The 15,838-nt window shown below is 32.9% G+C and overlaps 1 protein-coding gene and 1 long non-coding RNA gene across 5 annotated transcripts; both read left to right on the top strand.

The window, feature by feature from the left end:
- The first annotated feature begins 4,442 nt into the window (after positions 1-4,442).
- LOC112018407 (CBS domain-containing protein CBSCBSPB1) lies at positions 4,443-11,892 on the top strand. 4 transcript variants are annotated; one of them, XM_065782722.1, is made up of 15 exons: positions 4,443-4,785; positions 4,922-5,088; positions 6,755-6,923; positions 7,053-7,185; positions 7,294-7,461; positions 7,567-7,645; positions 7,773-7,886; positions 8,066-8,132; positions 8,325-8,430; positions 8,511-8,578; positions 9,691-9,800; positions 9,888-10,030; positions 10,426-10,511; positions 10,608-10,697; positions 11,220-11,892. In XM_065782722.1, exons 2-15 carry the CDS (start codon positions 4,940-4,942, stop codon positions 11,397-11,399), a joined length of 1,662 nt encoding a protein of 553 aa, XP_065638794.1. In that variant the 5' UTR covers positions 4,443-4,785; positions 4,922-4,939; the 3' UTR covers positions 11,400-11,892. The 4 variants fall into 4 exon arrangements, with proteins under 4 accessions (XP_065638794.1, XP_023906702.1, XP_065638795.1 ...); XM_024050934.2 differs by having other exon boundaries at positions 4,444-4,785; positions 8,511-8,569; XM_065782723.1 differs by having other exon boundaries at positions 4,444-4,785; positions 9,894-10,030.
- Positions 11,893-13,122: 1,230 nt separating this feature from the next.
- LOC136071430 (uncharacterized) lies at positions 13,123-13,927 on the top strand. The gene is made up of 2 exons (XR_010632731.1): positions 13,123-13,571; positions 13,671-13,927. It is a non-coding gene; the product is annotated as an uncharacterized LOC136071430 (long non-coding RNA).
- The last annotated feature ends 1,911 nt before the right edge of the window (positions 13,928-15,838 follow it).

Genomic DNA, 15,838 nt, shown 5'->3' with positions numbered 1-15,838 from the left:
AACAATCGAAATATGTTAATGTCATGTGTTTTAGGTAAAGGTAAGGTATCGAAACAATATCTCACTTTCGAATATTTTGTTTCCATTTTCATATACTATTTTGGTATTTGGGAATAGGGGAGCACTTTCCCATTCCGGAGATTATATACAATTTAAGAGTTTATGGGGGCGCGCGCCCATACACACATATATATTTATATATTATGGGTATAACATTTTAGAAACTGTATGTCTTAATATAAATTGGCATCGTTTTCTTCTAGTTCTCAACTTGCTATTACAAGGATGCAATTGGGGGAAAAATCTTGTATGCACTGGTCTCATGAGATCCATGTCTCACTGACATGTATGAATCTCATGTGGAAGACACTTTCTCGTAATTGTGACACTCATACACCCTCCCCCGTTTGGTATACTAAAATCCTAGTGTATGACACTTTATGTCTATACAAACTACAAAGTATAAATGTATAATATATCCGATTCTTAAAAAAAAAAAAAAGTATAGTATATCCCGTTTGATTTTTATTTTAGAAAAAAAAAATTAATGTCAGGTTCAAATCTTAATCAACTAAAGATATTAAGTTCTTCCCCGAAATGCCACCCTCCAATCCCAACTTCCCTGTTTTCAGTATTAAATTCGAGAATATCAAACCTCCTCTAGACTAGATAAGAGGACACAATTAGTATGTCCACAGATTATCAACAACAACAACAACAAAATGTCCACTTTAGATTTTTATTTTGTTATTATTATTTTTTAATAAAAGATTAGAAATGTACCCAGTCCACTTTAGAACATCTCTCCCTAGATGTTGACACAATATCTCCATTTTTTACACCAAAATTTTGCTATTTCACGTCATCGATTATACCTTGAATATAATAGGTGCACATCTTTTTTGTATTCTACATAGTCAACCTAAGTAGGCTCAAGAGTCAAGTCTCAACTCATGCTCTAGACTGCCTCACCTTATATTTGGCTACCTGAAACCCATCATCTATCATAATCATAATAATTAGTTAGGTACATAGGTTTGGATTTGGGTTGTGTTTAATCAATTGGAGCATTAGACAGAACACAAAGACCGATACATGGTAAATTTTGAATACATATAACAATGTTGTGCTTGTGATGCGAATGTATGTGATTAACCGTTAGTTGACCAAAGACATCATAACAAGAAATGATAAGACTGATGCAAGAGTAAAAAGGAAGAAGAAAAAATTGCAATGAGAATGGATTTGTAAAAGAATAATCAATAGCAGTCAACGTATGTTAGAACTACAAACCACAAACAGCCCCTCTTTTTCTCCCCTAAGAAGTATTTTCTTGAACAATAGTAGAGACTCAAAATTTTTCATGAAATGATTGAAGCAACTAAATATAATTCCTCTCCATTTCACGACTAAGACTTCAGACTAAAACACACTTTTAATCTTTATAAGTTTGTGATTGTTCTTATTTTAGCCATTTAAGTTTCATTTTATTCATTTTAGTCTTTCATATTAGTCATGTCATTCATTATTGATAATAATTTAATTGTTAAGTGTCCAATAAGTGACAATCATTAAACTATGTTACTCATATAATGTCATCAGACTGAAATAGGTGATTAATAGACACTCTTCTTGTTAATGTTGAAAAGAAAAATTCCTCAAATCCGTGATACATTACTTGGGTAGTGCTATAGCATGATTCACCTCTACCCCATAATAGTACAAAGCAATATGCACTATTATGTTTTTTGACTCCACCACCAAACTTTTCGTAATAATATATTTTACAAAAATATAAACTTTGAAGTTAGGGTACTTATTACAAATATCAAATATAATGTTAATTTTAAGAGTTTAATGTGAACCTTTCAGATAACCCCATTGTTTATGGTGTATAACTATATTTAACAAAAAATAACAAATAAAATAATTATATTAAAAAAAAAAAAAAAAAAAAAAAAAAAAAAAAAAAAACAATAAAAATAAAATAATTATATTAAAAAAAAAAAAAAAAAAAAACAACAACAACAACAGCAACAATGGTCTAGTGTTCCAGGGACACCATATCTCCCAAGTGATAAGGTATGGTCCTCCGTGATAAGGTATGGTCCTCCATGCTCCATTAACCCAAAAATAAAAAGAGATATGGTCTCCTGAACTTATGTAGTATCAAGATCCAATTTTATCTTATAAGAATAGTCAAAGAATGAGCTGAATAGACTCGAAAGACCTGTAATAAATCTAAAAGTTTTAAGCTCCATCTTTCTATATGTTTTATGAACAATGAAAATGTTTTACTAAAAATTGAGGCACTACTTTTATATATAAACGGGTCCGGTTAATGTGTGCTCTTAAGACGCACATTAAGCTATCCAATTTTGGAAATAATTTCTCGGGATACTTTTTCAATTTTCAAGAAAAATTTTTTTAAAAATGAAAATTATTGTGTGCCCTTAGAGCACGCATTAAAAAAAATCTTTACTCAATTACTCCACTTGTACAAGAAAGTGATGACTCAACGTGGGACCGTTTTAGAGTGGACCCAGGGCTTGTTATAGCCTCAAACGTGTACAAATTCAGGGCATTCACTTGTTTTGTCCGCATCGCATCTTTCACTTTAAAAACGATGCTTAAGCAGGGATTTCATTTTCATTACATGGCCGCCTTACAAATTCAGCAATTATCATATGCCTTTTAGTTTTAGAAAGCCTTTTTATTTTATTTTTTTCAATTACTTATGAAATTACTGGACACTCCCCACTCCCCCACACTTTACACGTTCATTTGCTAAATAGTACATGCCACATTCGAATGACTTATAATTTCAATTCCATATAAGTTACAGGCTGAAAAATAATCTTTTAAAACTAATATATATATATATATATATATGTGTGTGTGTGTATTATTTCTTTATTTTGGAATTCAATTAGAAAATAAAATGATTATAACATAATGTTGATTTTCTTATATTTCTTTTTTCTTTTTTGATAGTTACACTATATTGCTAACTCTGTAGTTCAAATCATTTTTCTCTTAAAATCCCAAGTTCTTGATGTATAAGAAGGTCATAATTAAGTTACAGAGCCCTTGGCTCTTATATTCTCTTCTATGTATTCATCACAAGTTGTTTTTTCTTATATTATTTCTTATGTATTCATTACAAAAGTAGAAATAACCCTCATTCTTTTAATAAAATGAAGGTTAAATATCTATTTTTATTTATACTAAAAAAGATAAATAAAAGGTAAATAGTGTGTTTGTAAAATTATATAGTGATTTATTTGTCATTCATTCTTTTAAAAGCTTCTAACAAAGTATAAAAAATACACCAAATTGCATTACATTCTTTTATAATCGACCAACTTGATTTCGCTTTTATAAACTCCTAAGCATAGTTTTAGACTAATGTAGAGGGGTTTCTTCATCTGATAATAGTTGTAAGATTAATTTTATTGTAATTAAAAGAAAAGAAGGATAAATTCTAGCTTAGTAAATTTCAATGTAAATTAAGAGAGAGAGAGAGAGAGAGAGAGAGAGAGAGAGAGTTTGGTTAGAGTGTAAAGGGGGAGGAAAAAAATGAGATGGGTAGAGTTTTCCATCCGAGCCTACCAATTTCCTTTTTCTTTCCAAATTAAGGATAAAATGATAAGAGAAAATGACATTGAGTATAGAAATACAAAATTACCCTCAATTTTTCATTCTTCTACTTTTAATAGTAAGAGCATTTATATCCTCAGTGTATAATTATATAAATGTACAAGTCTATTATAATAATCATGTAAATTTACACTAATACTATTCATTTTGTATCTAATTCTTTATTATTTCTTTATGTATTCCAAGAATGTAGGAAGAGAGTATATGATGGTTGTTGTGTGTGAAGAAAAATAAGCAATTTAAAATTTTGGAGAAAAAAATGATATTTGAATAAAATATGGTATAAAATTGATAATATGATATGAGGTATTTTAAAGAATGAGTATATAAAATAAATTTTTAAAAATAAGTTTTTATACTAAAATAGAAAAAAAATTAATAGTGTTTCACATAAAGATGTACATATTCAAATCTCGCTATCATTAAGCCTTAATTATCAAATTATCTAGAACCAGGTTTTGAAAAATAACTACAAATTCGTTAAGATCCTTGTAAATCAATTGACAATTCCTACGTTCAATGTTCAAATCTCCTCCTGCAATCATCAAATTGTCGGTTAAAAAAAGACAAGGTTTCTTTCTATTTTTTTTTTTATAGATAAATAAATTTATTTTTTAATTTTTTGAGAATCTTTAAAGATAAAATTTTGTGGTGTCTTGTCTTAAAATAAACCTCATACAGTTATACCAGTAAATCTAGTACACAAAGACTGTATCTTGTTGTCCAAAGGCTAAAATTGTAAAATCACCTGCACAGTATTTGGTTTTTTCCTACGGAAAGTTTGGAGCCATTTTTTGCTGAGACCTTGTTGTTTTGCAAAAAAAAAAAAATCTATCGTATTGAATTTCATTTCTTAGGACTTTAAAAGTCCAAAAGAAAACCAAATTCCAATCTCTCTCTCCGGTCGGAGTAATTTCCCGGAAAAGTCAAAACTTTCCTTCCAAATTCTCCGACCGACTACGATTACTGCGTTTTCCCGAGAAAATTTAAAAAAAAAAATCTCAACGAATCTTCTTCTTCGATTTTTGTTTTTCTTTTTTTGGTAAAATCGAATCTTCTATTGTTTATTCATTATCATCTATTTCAACTCTGACTTGAAACAACTTTTCTACGATTTTGGCTCTGGTAAGTTTATTTCAACGCTCTGTTTGGTTGCTGAGAAAATTTTCTCGGTAAACAAGCAGAGGTATTGGGTTGTTTTAATTTTTTTAATTTTTGATATTGGGTGATAACTGGGTGTGATTTTTTTGATTGTTTATAGGTATTTTTGAAGTTGAAGATGGCCAGCCATGGCGTAGGTGGTGGTGGTCCTTCAAGACGAAGCATGTCGTTGAATGCCATGCCGAACAAGAAGAAACAACCGTTGGAGAATGGATCCAATGAGGGTTCGCGAAAGTCTTTATCAGCTTCTTCGCGTTCTGCTTCTCTGTATGTGTCCAATTCCACTAGATTTCATATATGCATGTGTGTGGATATTATTATTGGTTTTATCGGTTTCGTTAGGGGGAGGTTGATTGGTGCAAATTTGTTTATCTAATTGTTAAGAAGTTCGAGAAGTGAGGAAAATTTGAAATGTTTTGAAAGCACTTTTTGATAATGGAATGTTATGTATGAATATGGGGGGCAATTCGTGTTTGCATGTTGGGTTTGTCTCGTGGCAACTTATGATTATTCAACTATATGGGTTAACATTAACCCAACAACTTATGATTAGTAGTAATTCAATTGATTTGAATTATGAAAAACCAAACAAATAGATTCTTAATATTAAATTCAAAACTAACAGAGTAATGCATCACAAATAATCATTCAAAACTAAAGCATGTCTCAATATCACAAATAATCAATCAAAATATGTTAAACAAAATAAACCAGAATAGCTAATGTAAGATCCCAACAATCAATTTAAGGAAAATAGATAAAGGTAAAATTAAAAGTAAAGTATGACGGTGATGATGCAATGGTGGCACTGTGGTAGAGAGTTCAAAGATGAAAGTAAAAGATGACGACTAGGGTTTCGAGTGATAGAAAGAAGCGAAAGACGAGGGCAACAGAAGGCTGACGGTGACTAAGAGAATACGGTGAGATTGAGGTTTGAGAGGGAGAGGCGGCCATGGGGCTTGGGAGAATGCAACTAGGAAAAAAAATAAGTTTATATACCTACAGTTTTGATTGTTATATTGGTAAAATAACATTTAGTTAAATGAGTTCCATGAGTGGGACACAAACCCAACACGTTTAATAAATGGGTCAATCATGTCAACCCGAATATGCCACAAACCCGTTAAACCTTAACCCATAACCTGCTAACTTCCTGTCGTGTCGGGTCGTGTTATGTTCGCGAGTTGTGTCAGATTTTGCCACCTGGCCCACCCCCATGTATGAAAACACTTGCAATAATGATAATAATAATAATAATAATAATCTGTTTCATGATTCTTTGTACTTTAGCTATGATGAATTAGCTTGGATGGGGTTTCTGAAAAATGTTCTTAAGAATAGAGGTGAATAGCCATCTTATATTACGCAGTAAATTTGAAACATTAAATATCACACATGTTGTGATGAATTTGAATTCAAGTTAGTTAGTTAGTAGTTATGTATTTGTAGTGTTGTAGGCCCTTAAAGTTGGATGTATCACTTTTTCAATGAATTTTCTATTAGGAAGAGTTATTGTGAGTTCTTTCATGTTTCTGTGTTTATGAGTCAAATCTTGCCAAGAGCCTCGTAGCTCAACTGGCACCTCGTGTGTTTTCAATGGAAACATCTTGGGTTCAAATCCCCCCATCCTCTCTTTTTTGTTTGCCAAACACTTCATGTCCTAAGGCTTTTAGAATTATTGGTACTTTTATTTTGGTCTCAAGAGTTGAATCACTTGTCCTCTTTAACAGCTTAAAATTATTGAGCACACACATTCATGTGTCAAACAAAATGCTTATTGAAAACAAAGCGCTATCATAAGCATACAGATAGACACACACAGCTACATCCACACCAACTCTACACCACCATAAAAGCCAGATGGCTAATAGGTCAACTCAATTTAACTTTTGTAAAATGAAATTCTAGTAATAAAATTTCCGTTTCTCAACAGGGGGCTAACTGTAGAGCGTACTGTGAAACGACTGCGGCTGTCAAAGGCCCTAACAGTACCTGAAAATACAACTCTTCTTGAGGCTTGCCATCGGATGGCTGCTCGTAGAGTTGATGCTTTGTTGCTAACCGACTCCAATGCATTACTTTGTGGAATCCTTACAGACAAGGTATGACTTGAATTCATTGTGCAATCAATTCTCCAAGAAAAGAAGTGTCTTAAATGCTAGGTTTACCTGGATTTTAAAGATTGTAGTGATATGTTTCATTTAACATTTAACTATTTTTTGTGGTTGAAGGATATAACAACTAGGGTTATTGCCCATGAGCTTAACCTTGAGGACACTCCTGTTTCCAAAGTAATGACAAGGAACCCAGTATTCGTTCTTTCTGACACTCTTGCTGTGGAAGCCCTCCAGAAGATGGTGCAAGGTTGATAGTAATTTGAGAGTCACATCCATTATTTTTTCCCTTTGTAACATAGTAAATACTGTTTTATATCTTGCTCTTTGAACATGAGCCTTATCTCTGTCTCTACAGGGAAATTCAGACATTTGCCTGTGGTAGAGAATGGGGAGGTCATTGCTTTACTTGATATAGCAAAGTGTTTATATGATGCTATTGCTCGTCTGGAAAGGGCAGCTGAAAAGGGAAAGGCTATTGTTGCAGCAGTTGAAGGTGTTGAAAAACATTGGGGGACATCTTCTGGTTAGTAGAGTTATGTAGAATACCTTATTATATGGTTGTGTAATAGTTATTTAGATAGTCTCCAGAAAAACAAAATTCATTCTATTATCTTCTGGTTATGTGCAGGTTCCAATACCTTCATAGAGACACTTCGAGAGCGGATGTTTAGGCCATCTTTGTCGACCGTCATTCCAGAGAATTCAAAGTAGGTAATATCTCTTTAATTTTTTATGTGGTTATAATATGGTTATATGGTTATGCAAGCTATTTTGTCAACTATATTCTTAAAAGCAAAAAAGTTGCTTTATTAAACAGATGGTGTCGTCTTTCAGGGTTGCAACAGTTTCCCCAACAGAAACAGTTTTAGTGGCAACTAAGAAGATGCTTGAATTTCGAACAAGCTCTGCAGTTGTGACAATTGATGACAAACCACGGGGAATTATAACGTAAGTCTCTTATTGATAAAGCTGCACTTCACCCTTGAGCAGCCCCCCAAGAAAAAAGTTCACATAACCCGTCAATTATCTGTTTCTTAGAGAAGAATTTTTAAATTTTATCATTGTGATGCATCTTAGTTGCTTTATAATTAATACATGTCATAATTTTTTCATCATACTCTTGTCAGTTCAAGGGATATCTTGATGCGGGTAACAGCACAAAATCTTCCTCCACAGTCCACTTTAGTGGAGAAGGTATTGTTTCTTACATCTGAGAAAATTTATTTGGGCCACTGTCTCAGGAAAAATAGGAACTTTTTACTGTGGGTCTTTTTTCATTGCTAGAAGTTGGAATATCAGCTGCTGCAAAGGGGCACCTAGGCTTTGGTTATAAATTAATAAAAGAATATAACTTGATTCTTGGTGCACCATGCTTTTGATTTACAGGTCATGACTCCAAATCCAGAATGTGCAACGATAGATACACCAATTGTTGATGCACTGCATACAATGCATGATGGGAAGTTTTTGCATATTCCTGTTGTAGACAGAGGTAATACACTTCTGAGTTTAGAACAAAAATGTTTTGTAAAACTAGTGTAGTTTCTGATAACTATTGGTTGATGAATACAGATGGAAAAGTAGTTGCTGTAGTGGATGTACTACAGATCACTCATGCTGCTGTATCCACAGTAAGTCAAGTCTGTACCTTTCTGGGACTACATAATGCTCAATTATTTTTGAGTTAGCACTGTTTGTGTTAATCTTTCATGAATTTATGGGAGAAATGTCCCAATATATGCATACAATCATATTTCAGCATTTTCAAAGAGAACCAAACCCTTAGGAGCACTCATGTCTTTATTGTAGTTTTTATTTGATTATTGTATTTAACTAATAAATTGCAAGTTTTATTGAGGAAACATCGGTTAACTTTTTTTTTTCTTTTTAATTGACCACTATTATAATAAATAGTTTTTTTTTTCTAGGTAAAGGGATTGAGGGACTAGGCCCCTTGAAATTTCCTTCACAAGGGTGCCAATTGGCATAATATATAGTTTTCAATGTTATCCTGAAAGTAACAGATTCACAAATATTCAGCATGTTTAGCCGTCTAGGATGCATTATGATGCCTGACCAGGTGCCATGCGTCTACACGTTTGTCCTAACCTAGAACACGTTGCCTTCACTGTTTAATTTTAAGTACTCTGTTGTGAGAAACAAGGGAGTGCACCACTACTGAATGGTTGATGGTTTAATAGAACCTAGAAATATAGAACTATTCTGCAATCCTACCAATACATGCATAATTACTTATAGTGACTTATCAGGAAGATAATAATGGCAAATTGGCATCATATGCTATTCGCTAAGGTGGCAAGTTATTTCTTTCCTTAGTTAAGAGAATAATATGGCACTAGTTGCCAACAAGTTATGCTCCCATCTTATATGCCGCTTCTTTCACTAAAAGCATGTGTTTGTAATTTTGGAAATTAAATTTCTATTTACTTCCAGTCTCCACCTTTTTTAGTACCCCGTTCTTCTGTTGCCCATATAATTTCAGACTTGGGGTGATTCAGAAATTTTCTTTGAACTGAAAATTTTGGAAGTAATGTTCAGTTATGCATACAAAAGATACTATTTAGCAGGCACCTTTAGAAAATTTCTTGATCAAAATAGATACCAAAGTTGTGCTATGGATTCTCATTTTGAAGAAGCATATGATTCCTTCCACCCCCCCTTTATTGGACTCCTTGAAAAACTGAGTGTTGTGGAGGATAATATGGTTTTTCCATTTTTGTTCACTGACTAGGTTGGGGGTACTGCTGGCATAAGTACTGAAGCAACAAACAGTATGATGCAAAAGTTCTGGGATTCTGCCATGGCCTTAACCTCTAATGAGGATGAAGAAGATGCACGAAGGTTATTTACATGCAATTGTAACATTTTTATTATAATGGTATTATTCTCACGTGGCCATTGATATGTACTGACACATATTTTTTGAAGTCTCAGTGAAGGTTCCTTAAAGTTGGCTTCAGATGGAGGAACAGAGACAGGACGAGCACTTTCCTATCCTTTGTCTGCCCCCCCTAATACATTTGCTTTTAAAATCCAAGATAAGAAGGGCAGGATGCATAGGTTTACTTGCGGTATGTTACTTGCTTTGCTTATCATATAAGGCACCCATGAAATGGTTATAATATGTGGTATTCCATTTTCCATGTGACACACATAGCTTCTGGATCTGATCTTTGTCCCCATTTGGTCCACCTGAGTGACTCACTCGAATAAATGGCTCTGTGTTGGTCCTGAGTTCTGAACTTGGCTGTTGACTACTGTATATATAGCTAGTAACGCTACACTGTTAGAACTATAGTAGTCTGGAGAAAGGACACGGGCTGCTTAATCTTTATGTTTTTTGAATAATGGATAAGGATTTTTGTTTAGGAGATTATCCGCCCTAGTGTTCATTCTCAGCATCTAAATATAGCAATGCACTTATATTTGGTAGTTGACCGGGTTTTGTCTTGTTGCTTGACTTCAGAGACACGTAGTTTGGCAGATCTTATAGCTGCGATCATTCAGAGGGTGGGGGAGGACATTGACCCCCACAAACTACCTCAGATTCTGGTATATTTTAAGATCATCATATTTCATTTTCATTTGGTTGGATTTTTTATTGTCCCTACTCCCAATTTAATGCTAATTGTTAGCCACATTCTGTAGTATGAAGATGAAGACCAGGATAAAGTTGTACTAGCATCAGATAGTGATCTTGCAACTGCTGTGGACCATGCAAGGTCAGCTGGTTGGAAGGTATGATTGATCTGTCTGCTGGTCCTTAATGCAACCATTGGGTGTTATCCTATAGAATGAAAGGACATGTTTATGGAACATTAGAAGATAGTTTAAAATATAGATACCCTTTTCTCTTTGGGAAGGTAGTCTGTACCTGTTTTTTTGGGTGATCTTCAAAAATGGTCCTCTCCATTGGGTTTGAAATGGACATTATCCATTTCATGGCTTAGATTTAGATTCTCATAAATCTATGGGGTACATAGTGCCATGTTGTTTTAAATCTCTTTCCACCAAATATGGAATGAGAATTGAGTTTAATCACGTGGTACAATATTAACTTTTAGATTTGTGAAATACTATATCTCCACTATAAAATGGACTATCTCCATTTCAAACCAAATAATGAGGATTTTGGTCTAATTTTCTCTCTCTAGCATTTTTCATTCCAAGCACAATGGACTCTTTCTCCATAGAAAGGACTTTTGTTTTGTTATAGCTATTCAAACAAACTTTGACATTTGAGTAATTTAAACCTTCCAGGGCTTGAGATTGCATTTAGACTATTCAGGAAAACGTGGTCGTGGAAGAGCTTACAGTTCGGGAACTCTGGACTATGCTGAAACACACGCAGACGCATGGGCTTCTGCATACAGTGCTGTCGCAGCTGGAGCAGCACTTGTTGCTGGGTTAGGCGTAATGACATATATGAAGAGGTCCTAAATATTGTGAAACATGTTAATTCTATAAATGAGTTTTCAAATTTTAGCATGGCTGATTTGATCCTAGACTAGAGGGCCAAAATGGAATTGGTTGTGAGGGCATGTCTTGTGCTTGATACCCGTTCTCGTAGAACCATATACATAATACACGAGGAAAATCATTTTTTTGTGTACTGGCTAAGTGGCTATTGCACTGGTTACATGCGTGACACTTTGGTGGCTTGTGTTCTTATCTTGTCCACCAAGGTATTGCAGCTTCACTGACCCTGGAGAATGCTTATAACAATAAATGGTGACATCAAATCTATACTGTGTTTTAGATTTCTGATATTCTAAATTCTTAACATGTTAGGAAACCATGGATCTCCCCAAAATTTGTAGTAAATTTCACTCTTCACCTTATACTATGCGGTTAGCATTGATCCTCATAGTCTGTTTGGGATTAATCTAATATTAGACTCTGTATTACCTCTTTAATATTTAAGTTTTTGTCACTTCTGCTAGTGTTATAAGTATTTCTCTTTTAACTTTTTTTGACCAATTATATTAAGCAGTGTGGGAAAACCTTCGCAAAGAATATCTAAAGGGGACAACTTCTTAGAATTTGTTTATGGTGGAGGACCCATATCATATGTCTCTTTTTGTTTGAAAGACTTTCTTGGCTTGGGTCTGCAGCATCTCCAACAACATATACTGTTTGGATAGTGAACAATAATATTTAGTTTTTACCTACTTACTTTTTCAAATATACTTTTCAATAGGTTCTCTATTATTTTCTCCATCTCATTTAAATATTATTCTTTTTTTCATTCATTCTTTATTCATTATTTATTCTTTTTTTAACTACACATCTTCCAACGTTTTTTATTTATTTATTTAATAACTGATAATTATAATAGAAGGACAAAACTTATATACAGTACCTTAGATGCTGTTTTTTAGATTTTCATCTTAAAATTTTGCCATGTAACTACTTAACTTAAAAAATATACTTCCATTAATAAGAAAAAAATCACATGACAGAATTTTAAGAGAGGAACTTAAAGAACAACATTTAAATACTGTACCAAAGTCTTACTCATAGTTAAAAATGTTTGAAGTGTGAATGGTAAATGTTACAGTGTTCTCTACTTGTAGAGAAGCACGATAGCAATTCTAATCTAAAAAATGAAGATGGAGAAGGTAGAGAAGCACGATAGCAATTCTAATCTAAAAAATGAAGATGGAGAAGCCGTTGGAGTGAGTTTTTGAGATGTTTTCTCTCTAAAATTGACTTTAAAGAAGCCATTGGAGATGCTCTTATTCCTATTTTTCAATTAGTTGGCAAATACATCAAAGTTTCTTTTAATGAAATCTTTTAAAGATAGAAAAATGTGAAGGAAACACATTTCTATTATTAACTACAGAGGTCCGGTTTTAAATCCAAGGTAACACATTTCATGTGTATGAACTATATAAATAACAAAATGCCGAACATCACAAAATAAAAATAAAAATAAAAATAAATTTGCTAGTGCTATACATGAACTATAGATTGAGCTGCCCTATTTGCATGCATATATATATATATATATGCATGCCCTATTTTTACATGATTTTGTTGGGTTTTGGAATTTGAACTTTGTACTATATATAGTATATAGAGGAACTGAAATCCATTGCTTTATGATATAGACTGTGTCGTGGCTATAGTTACCGCTGTAATAGGGCCTGTATAAAAAAAAATGTGGCTAAAAAACCCTTCAAATGCCGGTATAGACCGTATTTTTTGCAAAGTGCCGCTAAGTCAGCAGTCACAGTAGCATTTTTCAAAAACCCCGTCATAGTTAACCTATAACGGTGTCCAAAAAACACGGTTATAGACCTGTTTTTTTGTAGTGCAGCATGTTTTAGCATTGATGCTGCTGATTTGCTTAATGTCTCGTGATTATGCTATATATGCAGTACTGTTGTAATTGGACATGGTATTTTCTTTTTCTTGGTTATGATAGAATATAATTATGAAGAGTTGATCTATGTGCTTATTTGTCAGACTAATCAAGGGAATACTTGGTATTATGAAGATCATTAGATCTTTGTAACTCCAGTCTGTTGTGAATATGATTACTATTTTATATCCGGGTGGCATAATTTTGACATTCCAAACTGGAAAAGTCCATTGGAGGAAGAATACGTAAGTTGCCATTGGGTTATTGAACACTCATTGCTTTTGAAGCATGAATATTGTGTTCAGAAGTGATCTTTTTATCATTACTTTCTAATATTGAATCAGGTGAAAAAAGTGGGAATTGCATTATTCAAGTTGCCATCAGTTGGCGTGGAACCCCCTCAAGAATATAGGGATATCTAAGAGTCATCACCGAATCTAATAAAAAGGACTCTTCTTCCTTTTCACTTCAACAATTGCATATTTCGAATGCTAATAAGTGTTGTTTGTAAGTGAAATAGCAAGAGAGAAATAGTAAAGAGGGGAGTGTGTAGCAAAGTGTGTGTAATGTTTTAAGTATTAATAAAACTGCTATTTTATTAGTAACTAGTCGCAGACTTATGCATAATTATCTTTTAATTGTGGTATAATATATAATTTATTCTCTAAAATTTGATGAAGATAATTTGTTCTCTTTAAAAATTAAATAATTTCTAAAATTATTTATCATTTTTCTCTCTACTAATATATTATTTTATTATTTTGGCTGTGTTTGATTTATATTACTCCTTTATGAGATGATTCATATTCTTTGAAATTATGTTATATTGTGCTAGGTTTTTTTTTTTTTTTTTTTTTTAAATTTTTTTTTTTTTTATTTTTTTATTTTTTTTATTTTTATGTATGACTAAACTTTTTAAATTTCAAATAAATGGTTCAAATTGCTTATTCTCTTAAAGGAGATTATCATGATATTAATAAAAAATAATAACAAAATTACCTTTTAATATTACTCAAATAATTGATAGACACATTCAAATTAATAGCAAAAATTGTGTTTTGATATAAATTCAAATTCTCACTTTCAAAATAAGACCAAATTATCTTACTCAAACAAAAATCAAACCAAAACTATAAGAGGGAGAGATATTACTTGTGATGGAGAACTAAAAAATATAAGGGCATGGCTTCTGTCTAGTGCCTCCAATACATTGGACCCACTGTGATCATGACACGTGTCTATTTTTGGACACGTGTCATGATCGCAACGAATCTAGTGTCACAAGACATTGAACAAAAGCCAAACCCAAAATATTACATCAAAATGTTTTAAAACTATATACAGTTATAAAAATAAGAACAGAACAACTTCGTTGACTCCTGTGCTTATATATTACTCATTTTGAGCCATTCACCGAAAATGATAATGACAAATGGGCTTTTAAGTTGTAGGGATCAAGTATGTTGAACATGCTTCTTGAATAAAATTCTTTATGAACTACCCTTTGAGAACTCGGGAACCATTTTTTCAGTGAAATTGTACACTTCTATGAGAACTAGGGAACCATTCAAGCGCGCCCGTGCGTGCACACACACACACACACATATATATATATATATATAGCCTTTGAAGTGATTCTATAGGTGACACCAACACAGTTAATTGTAAATATTACAGTACCAAATATTGGTTGCAAGTTAAATGCAAGGTCAAGGAATGCAAGTGTCTTTCACCAAAAAAAGATATGTAATTCAAGTTTAGAAATTAATCTCTTAAAAAAAGGGGGCAAAATTTTTTACTTTTTAAAACTTTTTTGAAATATTGGCTTATATCAAAAGGTAACTTTTTAATTTTTGTTTTGAACCATTCAAAAGGTATTGCACCAAATCTTAATTCGGTTATATCAAAAGCCCTAAATATTGCACCTGATCTCAATCCTGTTAAGTTTGCCTACTAATTAATGAACTCTCTCTCCTCACAAAATGAAAGCTTAATACAGAGTAAGACCTTTTTTATTTGTTTAAAATTGCATGGTCCAGTGGTTAGCACTTGGCATGCAGGATTAGGCAGAATGGGGAGACAAACTTGCAGGGAAAAATAGACGCATGGGCTTCTGCATAGAGTGCTGTTGCAGCAGGAGCAGCACTTGTTGCTGTGTTAGGCGTATTGACATATATGAAGAGGTCCTAAATATTGTGAAACATGTTGATTCTATAAATGAGTTTTCAAATTTTAGCATTGCTGATTTGATCCTAGACTAGAGGGCCAAAATGGAATTGGCTGTGAGGGCATGTCTTGTGCTTGATACCCGTTCTCGTAGAACCATATACATAATACATTAGGAAAATCAATTTTTGTGTACTGGCTAAGTGGCTATTGCACTGGTTCCATGCGTGACACTTTGGTGGCTTGTATTCTTGTCCACCAAGGTATTGCAGCTTCGCTGACCCTGGAGAATGCTTATAGCAATAAATGGTGACATCAAATCAATACCTTTTTTTTTTTTTTTTAA

Source organism: Quercus suber, unplaced genomic scaffold (assembly GCF_002906115.3).
Source record: "Quercus suber isolate HL8 unplaced genomic scaffold, Cork oak 2.0 scaffold_312, whole genome shotgun sequence".
In the NCBI taxonomy this organism is placed as follows: Eukaryota; Viridiplantae; Streptophyta; class Magnoliopsida; order Fagales; family Fagaceae; genus Quercus; species Quercus suber.
This window is presented reverse-complemented; position numbering and strand designations above follow the sequence as displayed.